The following is a 15,541-nucleotide window of genomic DNA, read 5'->3' as shown; positions in this document are numbered from 1 at the left end:
GGAAGAGAGAGAAATCCCCAATTTCTAAACTTTTTTTTCTTTTTGAATTTTTTATCTGCAATCTTATAAGGGAGTGAAATTATATCTTTACTATGCCCAAGATTTGCTGTGCTAAGCTTAAAGTTCCTTGGCTAATGTATTTTTGTTTGTTTGTTTGTTTTCTAGTGTAAGACTTTATCTAGCGTCTGTGATCATATAATTTCACTTTCATCTGATCCCCTTGTGTCTCAGTCTGCTCATCTGGAAGTGATTCAGCTAGCAAACATCAAGCCAAGTGAAGGGCTGGTAAGGTGTACAGAGTTAATCAAAACTTCATCCAGAATGGAAGAAATACATTTTCTGAATAAAATGTTTATTTGGCATATCTAGACCCTTTACTGCAAATCTGTATGAAGCAGTCAGATATACCATGGTCAGTATTGCACGTTAACAGTTATTTTATAAAATCCTTAAGAAAATAGTATTGATTAAAGCTATTTTTAAAGTACTGTAGTGGATTGTATTCTGCAGCTTTCTAGAATTGGTTTTCAAGTTTAAATTACAGAATACTGTAAACTTTTCTGTGTCTCTGACTGATAATATATTATTAATAATTTTATCGTATATTATATAATACTTGTGAGGTATTCAAATACTTGAAGAAATCCTCATTAATTTATGAAAATGCCTTTGATATAAATAATGCCATTACAAGTCTGCTTATACAAATATATTAATATTATTATACTGTTTTCCCCAAATATTGTTGTTTTAATTTCCTCATAGCTATGCTCCGTAAATTTGTTATGAAACTAAAAATAACACTTTTATTTTTTTGGATATGTATTTGGTTTCACCTAAAATATTTTAAATCCTGAACTCATTATTTTCTAAATTTCACAATATCCTTCGCACTCAATCTGCCTTCTACTGTGCTATTTTGCAGTTCCTTGTTCTAAATCTTGTATTTGTCTCAGTGTCATGGTAGCATATTAAAGTCATTTTCTATTCCACCATCTGTAATTTATTCCATGTCCCATGTCATAATCTGATTAAAATGTTTGTACTTTTAATTTCATTGGATATTTGTACAGCTTTCCTACTCCAGTCTCTTTTTAGAAACGCTTCTTATGAGATGATCAAATTCTCTTTTTATTTATAAAGATGCCATGCCCTCCACCCCCGTTTCTGTTACAGATTTTCTCCTTTTTATTTGTTTAGATTTTAAGACTGTTCCTATAAGGAAATACTTATTAACGGTTTGGTTGTACTGGATATAGTACAATAAAACCAATTCTTTAAGTACAAAAAAGAAAGTATCAGAATGGATTTTCAGTTTTTAAAAAAAAATTAGCTCATATGTCTTTTTTCAAATGTATTCTGTAAATTATCTTGAGTAGTGGTCATTTTGTCTATTTCTTGCTGAAACATATTATTTTGGAATCAAATAGTAAGTTGTAACATTTACCTTTTATTAGCCTAGAAATGGAAAGTGTTTTATAAGTGACATTTACATAAACGACATAATGTTAAAAATAATTAGAATGAAAGGATAATTATTCAAATTTTCTTATAATTATTGATACTTGATGGTTTTTAAATATCTTGGCATTTCTGACATAGGAAGTACAAACAAAGGAGTTGTGTACCCAAGCTCAAATAGAGTTTTGTTTTACTTGCGGTTTATGTATTGAATTGCTATCAACTTGGAAGTTCTGATAGAGGTAGAAAAATAAGTTACCAAGAAAACACAATATAATAGCAAGGAATATGGATAAAGTTTCTTAATATACGAGAAGAATAACAGTTTCAGAAATAAAGGCAAATGAAATTAATGTTATGGTTGATGTTACACTTGGACCAAATAATAAATGGTAATGGCAAGAAGGAAAGGAACAAATTGCTCAAGCCATATAAAAAGATCAAATGCAATTTGGTTTCAATTATATAGTATATTATTCTTCTGCTATAATTCCTACCAAAAGTATTGCGATATCAGTGTAAGGATTAAGGCTTTAAATAGTTCTCAGGGCAAAAATGACCATTGTGTAGAAGTACAACAACCGTTTCAAGGCTAAAAAGAACTATAACAAGTATCCATCAATGGGTGAGGAAGAAAGCATAATTTTAAAACCCCAAGGGTATAAAAAGTCATTGCTTCTTTTTACTGGCAATCAACTGTTGTGTATGGCTTCATTCTTCTCTGCAGTACAGATTTTAATTTTGCAGAGCCGTATCTTCTATGAAGTCACCCTGAGGAATCAAGTTAAGTGGTCAAGTACCAGGAAATATGAGATTTACTGCAAAGTCCAAGCTGAAAAAGTTGACAATTAAAACTTATTTGTGAACTTGGTTGATATATTAAAAATAAATTGGATATTTTTTGTTCAATACAACTGGTATTGAATGTGATATGTATATTGACTATGTATTATCTGTGAATGTTTTAACAGTTAATAAGCAGAACACAAAGCCTTTTGTATTTGATCTTGTAGAATTTTTAAGAAATAGTCATGGAAGTGTTGGGTGGAGAATCTTTCAAGATTCCTTATATGTAATCAATTCATAGAAATTTTTCATCAGCTGGGTAAAGATGTAAATATCTGTAGAAGGTTTCATGTCACTGATTTTATCATAATGCATTGAGCTTTTGAAAAAAAAATGTTTGCTTAGTTGATAAAGCAAGTGCTTATTGTTTCAATGAATTTGCCTGTTCACTCTCACATGTGTGAAATAATAGGGATTGCAATGTTTCAAAAGCAAATTATTTTTTATATACTTCAGCTGAGCCACTAATCTTTCCTTCAAGACATACATACCAGATTCATTGCATATGTGCAAATGCCTGTAAACACACTTTGTTTTGACACTTATATGTCTTAAATTTTGGGGTTTTACCTTCTAAAGCATTGTGTTAAGTGTCATAATTTATTTTAAATTGTAGGTCAGAATTTTTTAACTTTTTAAAATCATTGTAATACATTTTAATAATTAGCTATGGTTAAATATTTTATATTATCTGAAGTGTACCTTAAAATGTTTAAAAGATTATTTTCATTATTTTACTAGTAAAATCAATTAAGTTATACAACATTGAACTTTCATAAGTCTAAAATATTGTTTTTATAAGCAATAACAAAACAAAGAATTTTGTAGGATCAGGCAGAGAAATAGGCATATGAATATTGTAATTAGAGCTTAAATCTTCCTCTGGTATGTGTGTGAGGTGAGATGGGACAGTGGTTTCTACCTCATATCTAAATTGCCCAGGATCCTTTCCTGTGGCCCACAAATGGTGCCTTCCAAAGTTAGAAGAATTAGTCATAAGAGCTCTCTTTCTGTGTATATGTGTGTTGGTTTGGGCATGTACTGGTGTGTCTTTTTCTTGCAAAATTAAAAATTAGTTTTAAAAAATATATATTGATTATTCTGTTCTATTTTTCATTATGTTACCTTAATCTTGAGCATAGGTTTATGTAAATTTTCCCCTCTTCACTTTGAATGTTATGGAAGTAATGTGTTTACTTCACAATAATATAACATGTTCTTTGGATTAATAGAAGTATTATGTCATAAAATTGATACATATATCAAATATACTTTGCTATGATATTCAAAGGCATAAGGTTTGTAAAATACATTAGCTAGAGTGTAATTATGTGGGGCAAAGCTTTTTCATGAAGAAGATGTATACCTGTTTGTGCAGAACACACTGTGTCTGTATATATATTGTTTATTTATTTTAAAGATTTATAAGGCCATTTCTCTTAAAGCAAAACTCTGGGTAGTTTACAACAACAATGAAAGTACAAACAAACCAAATACAATCCAAACTAGATTTGGGTTTTATTTTTTCAATAGAAACAATAAAACTCAAATCTAGCCCCTCAGCAATCCTGCTTCAAAGCATCCAATGAACAATCCCTTTTACTACTATGGAAAATGTGCTTCTAGGTCCTTCTAAATGTGAAGAAGAAGGAAGGGACCTGGAGACTTCACTGCCATCCTATCTGACCTGGTGAAACAGGCAGATACACTTAGGAAAAGATGATTTCAGTGATCTAGGGCTTTAATAATAACCAGCAGCTTGAATTGCTTCTGGAAAGACTGGGAACTGGTGCAGCTCATGCCACAGTGATGTGACAAGGGTGAATCATATGGGGCTGTGTGTGTGTGTGTGTGTGTGTGTGTGTGCGTGCGCAATAAAAAATGGGGTGAGGGGGGAGGAAAAAAAGGAAATAAAACCCAGAAGGACATACATATTTGTGAATGGAGAAAACTACAGTTATTGAAGAAAATCTGCCATTTATATATTCATTAATTTTAAGTCAGTTAAAACAAAAAACTTTGAGAATTAAATATATAAATTAGTTCTTTCAACATTTGTAACCAGCCCACCAGAAAAAAACATACAACTATATATAAGAAAAATAATAGGTGAATTATTTGGGCTGCATATAATTGGTGACATACTGTAGATGCATACTACGGTATATCTAATTTCCTTGTCTCAAGTTAATTTGTCAAATCATTGATATGTACTTCAAAAGAATGTAAACATTTACTCAAAATATTTCTTCTTAGACTCAATTTAGTTAACTAACTTAGAAAATGTATTATTAAGTGATTAATATGTCTTCAAAATAGCATTATATAGTTACACTAGATCAGGGATTTTCAACGTTTTCACCCATTGTACCACTTTTAGGATATGGCAGCGTCTGAGTACCACCAGTCACCTAGCAAGGTGTCAAAAACTTGATGACAAAAAAAAGGAAAAAAGTGATGAAGTACAGGTAGTCCTCGACTTACAACAGTTCGCTTAGTGACTGTTCAAAGTTACAATGGCATTGAAAAAAGTGCCCCCCCAAGCCACAGCCGAGCAATATACCTGTCTGCCTGCCCGGCGACGTTCTTCCTCCTGTCCGAGGTTTTTACTGTTGTAAGCATTTCTGTTGAGGATTGGCAGCGGGGGTGGTGTGGGGGAGTGTTTGGTTTTTATCCCTCCCCTCTGCTGGGTGGTTGCAGCAAGTTTTGGTCACTTCACATGATCCTGGGACACTGTGACCATCATAAATATGAATCAGTTGCCAAGCATCTGAGTGTAAATCACAAGACCCTGGAGATGCTGCAACATTCCAGCTGATCGGCTCTTCTTCTGGGCTCAAAAGCACCAGGATCAGCGCCAAGCTCCAGGTGGATCCTGGCGCTTCCGCTGAGCCCTGACAGCCCTGCAGCTCCAGCCATCTCTCGCTCAGGCTTGTGCGGATCTACCACCGGTTCAGCTCATTCCCCTCTCCACTACCACTTTTCTAGGATGGTCGCGTACCACCTGCTAGGTGCCAATGTAGCACAGGTGGTACCCGTACCACTGGTTGAAAAGCCCTGCACTAGATTATCTTTGGAGTCTTCACATTGCAGTACCAAGTAATTCAAAATATTAGATGTAACTCAATTTAGATGCAATAATTTTAGCACCCAAATGCATTTCTTTTAAGTCAGTAGTCCCCAACCTTTCCAGCTTGGCAACCCAGCCTAGCGGGTGGTGGTGGTGTGAGTGGCAGGTGCGGCAGTCAGTGGGCGCATGTTCACTCCACTCATGTAAATGTAGCTTTGCGCACGAATAGGGGGTGCTTGTGTTCAACACGAGAGGCAAGCACTTGCACTTACTCATGGTCCACTCACACGAGAGGATGGTGCTTGAGTTGTGGGCACTTGTACTTGTGCATGAAGCTCCATTTGTGCAAGCAGAGTGCCTTGGCATGTGAAGCTTCATTCGTATGAATGGAGCTTCGCTGGTAAACTCGAGCACCCTTCACATCCCTACTTCCCATTGCAACAAAACACATTTTAAAACTAAATATGAAAACACCTAAAAGACAGTTTATTGTAGTTTTTCCTATTTAGATCATTATAAACCAGACATTGTGCAGTGATATGTGGGCAGAAGGAACATAGAAAAGATGAAAAAAAATGTTAACAGTGACAGGAATTTGATTGTTTTTTCCCCAGGAGTTCAATAAATAAAAATGTATTATTTACTGTCTACACTCTATTGACTAAAGTGGGCCATTTCACGTTAAAATTAACACTGACATGACAAAATAACAATTGTTTTCTAAAAAAATAGCAACAAAACATTTCTACAGAATAGGAAGATGAACCTTCATTGCAAATTTGAAAGATCTTGGAGTTATATTTTGCTGCAAAGTGAAAAGAACTAGGTCTACTAGTAATAAAACACACAGATGAATAGTTTAAAAATCTGGAATGGGACAATTCGCTGTAGCGAATTTGCCACGGGACAACTCACCACAGCTAACTTGCCCTGGAACAATTTAACAATTCAATTTAATTATTTAAAATAAATTAAAAATATTTTAATGTTTGTCATTTACATTTCATTTTGTCCCTCCTCTTGCTCCTTTCTTTAATTATTTCATTCCATCATTTCTTTGATATTAGTTTAACTCTTGTCCTGCAGCAAGTTGTCTCGTGGCGAGTTGGCCAGTTGTGACATGATGAGCCATGGCAAGTTGGCTATGGGGAGTTGGCCTCGGCAAATTGTCATAGACACCCCCCCCCAAAAAAAATCAAACCCCCATTAAAACTAAAAGGAGGGGAAACAAGGGAAAAATTCTCTGTCAAGTCTTGATGCAGGGCAATTATCAAGAAATAAGACCAAAGGAAGTTCTGTCAGCAAGAACTATATAAAATCATATTGCAGTTTCCTAAATACTCTTTTTTTAAAAAAAGAAAAACCAAAATGACAGTTTTTATGGATAGAAAATAAGTATGTAGTTTTAACTATATATTCAAGAGCAAACAATCCTTATCTTGGAAGCCAGTTAACTATTAGTATAAATAATATGGAGGATATTTTTTATTTTATTTTATTTTATTTTATTTTATTTTATTTTATTTTATTTTATTATTTATTTGAGCTAACAAGCTATATCCCTACAAACTGTTTATGTAACACAGAGCAGAGGGCATTTTCTTCTAATGGATAGTTGCAGTTACAAAGAGTCAGACACATAACTGTGTTAAGCCAGAAAAACAAAAAAAGTTGATAATAATAACAAGGTTTAAAAATCCCACAAAGAACAGAGATAGTTAAAAAAACTCCTTAAAAATAAAGTAGATAAAAATATATTTAACCAAGATAATTTGAATAAAGAGTATGTGAAGCTAACTTCTTCAGGAAGAGAATTTGACAGGGTTCAGTGAAAAGAGTTGTTTATGGGAAGTGTTCTTAAAGCAGATTTTAAATAAGGGTGCAAATTTAGTTAATCATTTTCATCAAAAAAACAACTAAAAGTAAATCCATACTTATCATTCGAGAGTCTTGTTTATTAAAGAAAGGTTGGAGACTGATTATAATTATGTGAGATGATACATGAAAATACTTTTTTCAAAGTTTTTACCATACCTTCTTTAGTATTCCTCCCCCCATCAACAGGAGATTCAGTTCTGTCTGGTCATTTCTAGTTACCAGGGGTATAAAAACACAGATAAATAGATGCTTTAGTTCAACAGATGATAATCATGAGTTAAACAGAGTTTCTTCAGCTAGCACTCTAGACCTATCTACCAATTATGCATCTAAAAATATTAAAACCATAGAGATAGACTGGATCTGTCATTTAAGAAATGTATCAATGGGTACTGTAAAACCTAAAATGGAAAAATATAACCTATGTTTGTATCAGCATGAATTTGGAAGTTTATGTTCGCTGTAGACATTATATTCATTTGAACATTTGGGAACACTGTAAATTATAAAAAACAAAACTTTCCAGTAAAGTTCACAGAATTAAGGTATTTTATAGGATTGTCTTAATTGTTAATTTTGAAAGACATTTAACCTACTGAGAATTTTACTAAGTTTCAGTGTTAAATTATGTGTATCAACTGATTATACATCAATTTCACACAGTTCTTGAATCAAATTTATAAGTTTGCAAAATAAATATATTAGAAGCCTTTTTATTGATCCTGTTAGTACTGTTAATAGTTCAGTGATTATGATTTGAAATGCTTTATAGTAATTTTCTGTTGCATAATTACCTATTTTTTGTTTCAATCAGCATATTTCAATGAATATGTTTATTAAAATATTATATATTAAATCCTATGAAATCAGTATATGTTTCTTACTTTATTGAGAGGATTTGACCCATCTTTTATCATGAAAAGATGACCTTTTACAATCTTTCTCCATTTTCTTTCATGGTGACTTCTTGAAACTTCAGATTTTTAAAGACGTTATCACTTCAAATAATTATAAGAAACCCCAGATAGCTTCCTGCTACCTTGAAACCATATGTTGTGCAGTTTAAAGTGATTGACACATCTGATAACTATGCCTGATTTGATTCAGTACACATCTGGATTTGCCCTGTAGTTTGGATTGCCTTTATAGTTTGTAGTGGTGTACCGATAGATTGCACTTATAAATGTGAGACTATGCGTCCAGCTCCAGGGGAGTAGACATGAAAATGGTGTCATATGGAATTATTTTAAATAATTCCATGGTTCATTACAGTTGTTGCCTGAAGATTGAGAATTTGCTTCATATCACACAAATCTAAGCCAGATGATGAGTCATTGCAAACAAATTTGAAATAATTTACATCTAGTATACATCAATCTTGGGTGTCTTTTGAGAAACGGGATGGAATCAATTTTATTATTCAGAGTAGTATTCCATTGTATCACTCAACTGTCATCAGATGAATTTTAGACAGATGAGAAGTGTATGTTGGATGGTAGTGTGGAAAAACTTTTCAAATTCTTTCCCATGATGTCTTTTTCTTAGGGTATGTACATTAAATCTACATATGATGGTCTCCATGTAATTACTGGAACAACAGAAAATGTAAGTATTGATAATACGTTTTGCTGAGATCTGGAGCATTTTTAAATTTAACTTTAGATTAAATTATCCCTGTGATTGCCTATCTTAATTGCAAGGGATCAAGAATATATTATATTGTTTATTCATCCATAGCTCACCCATGGATACTCTGCTGTAATAATCTATATAATAGCCACCGTAAATATATAGTGCAGTAGTTAGAATTTCAAAAACTCTCCAGCTCTCATCTAAATTCACTTGTGGAGTTCAAATAAAAACAGGTTGGTTTGACATTAATTCATGCATAAAACATTACAGCTTGTTCCTTCACTCCCATACCACACACTGGAGAATAACTACCTTTAATTTGTATCATGCAAATGAAGTACACTGGAAACTTCCAGTGGGAGTAAACAATGGAAGGGCCTCTAGCTCAGGTTAAATTTATGACAATGTTCTTTTCCACAAGTTCCTTTTACACTAAATTCATACAGTACAGTATCCTAAATCCTATGACTGGCTGACCAATCCACAGATAAATCTGGCTTGTTATATGATGTGGACATTGTCTTCTTAAAAGAAAGATCAGACTTTTCAGTTTTGATAAAGACCTAACATCTCTAAATATAAACTATTTTAACAACCATCTTAGCACCATCATACAGTTTATTTTACTATGGAAGGTCCTTGTTTAAATATTAATTTCCAGCTTACAAAAACTAGAAGGATCCCCTCCCTGTACAATTGTACACCAGAATGTATTTAACTGAATGTATGTAAGCTAGAGTTAAAGCTTGCTGCTACAGTTGTCTCACCTTTTCATATTATTTGAATCCTCACGAGTAGTTGAGAGGGCTATTAATGCCCCATTTTTAGGTCAGCGCAATACAGATGAATGCCCAATCTATTTTTCTTTTTTCTGTTGGTTTATATTACTTGGTTAACATTTTTCTTAGGGTGGGAATGATATCAGATCAGGTTATCTGGGTTGCTCCTTCATACACATTACATGAGTGGTCTGATGGATATATATGAAACTAAACAAAACTGATAAGAATTCAAAACTAAATGGGACTGTAGAGAATTACAACTATGTGTGTGAATATTTGTTTGTAGAAGAATCATATGGATTGTTAGATTTGTTTGTTTTTCTTCTGAATCAGTACATTTTACCAGAATGAGAAATCCTTGGATAAAGGATGTATTTATTGTTTCTTGAAAGGCTAAATCCTGTATTAGCAACATGTTTACATGAACAGTTGTTAGAAAGATGTTATTGTCAGCATCTCTTAAAATATATATAACAAATATAAGATATCCACCCATTCTTGATAAATACAAGCTTTTTTAAAAAGGAACGCACTGCTTATATCCATAATATATAATAGATAGATTTATTCAGAAAGAAATAGATTCATATTTGGGCAGAAATAAGTTATGTTTTTGAAGTCCAATGTAATAAATTGCCCTCACCAGCATTCAGGAAGCTATTGGTATAATTAAACAAGTTTAGGTACAGTTATCCTTTTTGTGGATAAGAAAAATCGATCTATTGTAATTTAGAAATTGCTATACAATCATAATTTAAAGAATTCAAAATCATTAATTAATCAAAATAATTCATAGTAATTTTAGGCACAATGATATATTTATGAATTCCTGGGTGTTTTTTATTGTTTTTAACCTGGCAAAATCTTTATGAATTCCTGGGTGTTTTTTATTGTTTTTAACCTGGCAAAATCTTGAGAAGAAATTATGTAAATTGAGTTGGGACTTTGTCCAATAGCATAATAAGCATCTGATATTCAAACTGAATGGGACCAAATTTGGTGTGGGAAGAAAGGCTGGCAAAAAAAAAATGTTAAAAAGTGGGCCAGACTGGTGCTTGTAGGGCAAAAGAATGAAGTGATCTGGTGTTTCTGTGTTATATGAAACACACTGGGCCGTGGTACCAGACCTGCTCCAATCTGATTCATTAGGAAAGAAAGACCCTGTATTCCATTTGGTTGAAGTGAAAGGTTCTTTTATTAATAGATGTTGACTGGAGTAAAGTCAGGCAAGCTCTGGGTTTCCCATGCTCAAAAGATGCAGAAAGGTTTCCCAGCCCTCCCTCCCCATGACCAGTCCGTCTTCAGCCAATCAGAACTTCCTGAAGTATTTTGAGAATGCTGAGATGTTTTGAGGTGTTCCACATTCTTTCTCTGGGTGCCTCAGGGCTTTTTTTCTCATAGAACGCTCAGAACGGCGTTCTGGCACCTTTTTTTGCAAAACAAAAAACAATAAAAAACACCCAGCTCCCTTATTGGCTTTCCTAAGCCTATTGCAGGAGTAGCAATTTGGCTCTTTTTTATGACTAGTGGACTTCAACTCCCAGAAATCCTGAGCCAGCCATGCTGAGGGGAAAGGGAGAGGTTTCCAAGCTGAGCCATGCTGGCTCAGGAATTCTGGGAGTTGAAGTCCTTGAGGCATAAAAGAGCCTGCACTAGAGGAGGACATTAAAATTATTTACAGGATTACTTTTTTAGGAACTAAACTTTTAGAATCTAAAACAGCTAATTCAAAAAAGCCAACAGGAAAGAACCTCATATTTTTCATCTGCTTCTGTCTTTTGGAAGGTAAAATTAGATAAAATAATCTATTTCTTATGTTAACATCTCTGCAATGAAATCAAAGGTAACAGGAAAGAAATGAGAAACATTTTTCTCAATGTAATATGTCTAATTTAGCTGATTCTAGAAAAAATAGTATCTTTTGTAAATACTCTTGAAAACTATTTTGAATCTAAACAATTCTTAAGAATGAAATATTCTTAATTTGGACTTTACTTTTACTGTTTGGACTGTTGTGTGTTTTGAAAAATAGATTATTTAGAATCTAGTTATGTTGCACTTCAGTCTTTAAATAATTTACCTAGTATATACATAACAATATATGATGTTTTCCCTGGTGAGCTTAACATCAATAACAACATTTATTAAAAAGGCTAAAATAATTTCTGGTGGTATTATCTGTATAGTAAAATTTTGGACAAGCAGTGATCATGTTACATATGTGCATAAGCGTAGTCAGTAGCATATGCCTTTTTAAAAATATCAAACATGCAAAGAAACAAAAATAAGTCCAAAATATCTGTATTACATCCAGAAATGCCAACTTTGCAACCAATATTTCTCATCCATAACTATGGCACCCTAAGGATACCTGCATACATGCAAATGTTTCTCTGGGATCAGTAACGCAGCAGGGATTGCTTTTTCCTTCCAGTAACATATACCGGTACCTAAAACCAGTTTATTGCATTTGGTAATTGTACTAAAAAAAAATCTCATTGTCAACTAATATAATTCATTTCATTTGAAATCAAGTGAAAAATTGATTTAAATTATTTTGTTAAAACAAATTAATGGCAATTCTTTTATAAGAACTTGCCTCAAACAAAATGAGTTTGACATGCCTGCTCTAGATAGTTGAATGCTCCAAAATAAATTCTAGACCAGGCCTGTACATGCAGCCTACCAAGCACCCTTCGACAGAGCGCAGGCTTTTTTTTTAAAGTAATAAAATGACCACCACTGCCCTGAAAGTAATGTTGCCTAGTGCCTCCATGGCTTACCATGACCACGAACTTCAACACTGTAGATGCTCCTCTAGTCACCAAATCATTGATTAGCCCACCAGCTTTCCTTTGCAGACCACAAAGATTTTTAATTTATCAGTGTGGGCTTTTCCCCACAGATCTCTTCTATATTTTCCTCTTGCCTTTCCGAGTTAACTCCTTGGTCTGTCATTGAGCAAGAATTGACTTTGTAGGGAAGCATATTATCATTTGATGTATATTTAACATATGTTCTATCTTTATTTACCAATTATATAATATTTGTATGCAATTGGGGAAACTTACAATAGAAAAAAATATATTTTCAAAATCATAAGATTGAAACATCACCTGGCCCGCACTGCCTCCGCTGCCCGCACCGTGCAGCCCTGCCATATAGAGTGGGCTCTGCTGCTCCCAAAGCACCAGCCGCACTGGCTCCAGCCCCGGGGGGGAGCCCGCCGCCAACACCCTTCGCACCTGTGACTGCAGCAGCGCCCCACCCCCACCCACCCGCCTCCTGTGCCCGCCAAGATGAGATGCACTATTGTACTGTGGCAGCCTGGATAAAGCATCTGCTAGGAAGTTTATTCCCCCGGGAGATGTCATAACATGAAGTTGAAGCAGTTAAAGTTCTGAGCCCAACAAACTTGTTTGGGTGAAAACCTTGGGGGGGGGGTTAGAACCTCCAGATTCTTATGGTCAGCCCATACTTCAAATGGGGTTTTTCTCCCTTCTAGGAAATGTCTGTAAGAAATTGAATAGAAGCTTTGGTATTATGAATTTTACAGAATTTTCTTTGGAGCGATATTGTTATGAAACATATTTGTGTTTTTGTGGATTAGAATAAGTGGAATAAAGTTTAAAAAATTATATATTATGGCTATCTGAAAATGATGTGTCTTAGTGTCTTATTGTTAAGAAATGTTATGGAGGCTATAGAAAATGCCTTTTGCTTTTAATATAGTATATCCAACTTAAGTGGTTCTGATATTTGTTGCATGCTGGGAGTGGTTTCCATTTATTTTTCTCTTCTAAATGTCCTTATTGTATAAACTGTGGAATTCAAAAAGGATTCAAAATGCCTTTTCATTTGGGATACACTTAGTTTGTCTGTTATAAATGAAATGCATGTGATATGCTCAGCACTTCCTTTACCCTTGGAGGGAAAATCAGTGATGTCAAGGAGTTGGCTTTGAAATGGTTAATATAGAGGACTGAAAATCACCCACCTTTGTTCACAAAACCATGATCATGTTAATGTTTCTTTGTGGATATGATTGTGAAGATTACTTGCCTTCCAGCCTCTCATACCAGGTATTAATCCACATAGAGGGCAGCCAGCCTTCATGCTATAATTCAGTACACATCCACAGCAAGTAAGAGGTGTTTTCAGTCATGTACAGAATGATATACACAAACCTTCCTTTTATGGGAGATAGCGAAGGTTGGTTACTAAAAATATGTGTATTGACGTTAGAGAGTGCAGAGTTTTATCATTTTCCTAGGAGCCCATGATGAACACTAAATTTCCAACAATCTGGAGAAGTCAGGTAATTGGTGCAGAGGAAACATGCATTGCAGGAATTCTTCTATTTCGTGGCAAAATATTTAGCTAGGTATTTGTACAAGATTGATTTATGTTTACTGTGTAGTACTAAAGAGTCAGATTTTTTTTCCTTTAAAGAAATGTTGGAATAGTTAATGCTCATTTATATCAAACCAACAACATTTTGTGGTCTGTTATGGGCCCTGGATTATCTTTCTTTTTCTTCATTTTTTTAAAAAATTGTCAGCTATACCATCATGATTTGGGCAACTCTGTAGTTTATATTTTTATATTTTGTGCATTTGGATTTCTAAAATTTATAGTTAAAAAGGAACTTTTAATCTTTCATTTTGTATAATAAAGCTTATACTTTGTTTTCCTCTTCTAAAACTGATCTGCCTCCCATGAGAGAAGAAGGATTTTGTCCTCTAGATGTGTCTGTACATTACATGATCAGGAGGCTGGAATATTGAAATTACTTCTACTTTTTATTCTTTAAACATTTAATTACTAGAAAAGCAGCACAGGGTATGAAAGGCTATCTCTCATATACTCAGGGTTAGGCAATACTCATCAAGTGAGTAGCTCCCAGAATATAGCTGGTAGCAACAGGAATTAATAAATCACTATTCCAAAACTGGAAGAAAGAATAGGATGTGAAGTGCTTCTGGTAAAGAAAGTTTGAGACCTCCATCCTTATATCTTATGGATTCAGTTGGTTTGCTACATTGTGAGATTTCTTTTTTCTAGTTCAGGGGTGTCAAACTCAATTTCATTGAGGGCCGCATCAGCATTGCAGTTGCCCTCAGGGGGGCTGGGTGGGCGTGGCCTACTGGGTGGGTGTGGCCAGCTCTATATTGTTGGCATCAAGGGTGCCTATGGGGGCCTGGGCAGGAGTGGGACAGATCTGAGGGTCTCTGGCAGAAGGAGGGTCTCGGCCAGGGCCAAGGCAGTGGGGGCCATTCCCTCACTGTTTCCAGGATGGCTTCGCGGGCCACATGAAAACACTTCGTGGGCTGAATCCGGCCCCCGGGCCTTGTGTTTGACATGTCTGTTCTAGCTGATATTACCACTTAAGCAAAAAAAAAGGAAAGAAAAAACTTCGAACTAGCCATAGATGGATTTCTGAAGGGGAACATTAAACAAAATTCCTGTTAGAAAGGCAATCCACAATTTACCCTTAGAATCCAATAACCAGCATTCAGAATGGGTAGAATATTGAATAAGTATGTGATTAATGAGATGGAATTCCTATGACCAGGTTATTCTATGTCCACCCAAATCTTACTTGCTGTACAGTACCAAAAAGTAGAATAGCAGATGAACTAGGGGAAATGAATTCTCCTTCCTTCTTCAGCCTACTTTTCTGATTTATTTATTTACATTTACAAATTACATAGGTAGTTTTTTTAGGATTAAACACAGCAGTCCACCTGGAACTGAAAAACATAACTTTTTCAGTTGGAGATGCTACCGTAATTGTAGCATACTGCTTCAGTTTGTTCTGCCTTTATCCTGTTGTTTGGATTTTAAAGCAGATATTGCTGTGTTTTAAAAA

The 15,541-nt window shown here is 34.4% G+C and overlaps 1 protein-coding gene across 4 annotated transcripts in view; it reads left to right on the top strand.

Annotated features, from left to right (window-relative positions):
- Nucleotides 1–15,541, top strand: part of CNKSR2 (connector enhancer of kinase suppressor of Ras 2) — a gene marked incomplete at both ends in the record, with an annotated part of 208,891 nt that overhangs the window by 57,555 nt on the left and 135,795 nt on the right. For all 4 annotated transcript variants that reach the window (XM_081326802.1, XM_081326801.1, XM_081326800.1 and 1 more), the window contains 2 exons: nt 166–285; nt 8,801–8,860. In XM_081326802.1, the coding sequence (XP_081182928.1) occupies nt 166–285; nt 8,801–8,860 (180 nt within the window). The remainder of the gene's footprint in view (nt 1–165; nt 286–8,800; nt 8,861–15,541) is intronic.

Source organism: Vipera berus (genome assembly GCF_964194415.1).
Source record: "Vipera berus genome assembly, chromosome: 4".
Lineage (NCBI taxonomy): Eukaryota > Metazoa > Chordata > Lepidosauria > Squamata > Viperidae > Vipera > Vipera berus.
Note: the sequence above shows the minus strand (reverse complement) of the source record. Positions and strands in the feature narration are given on the sequence as shown.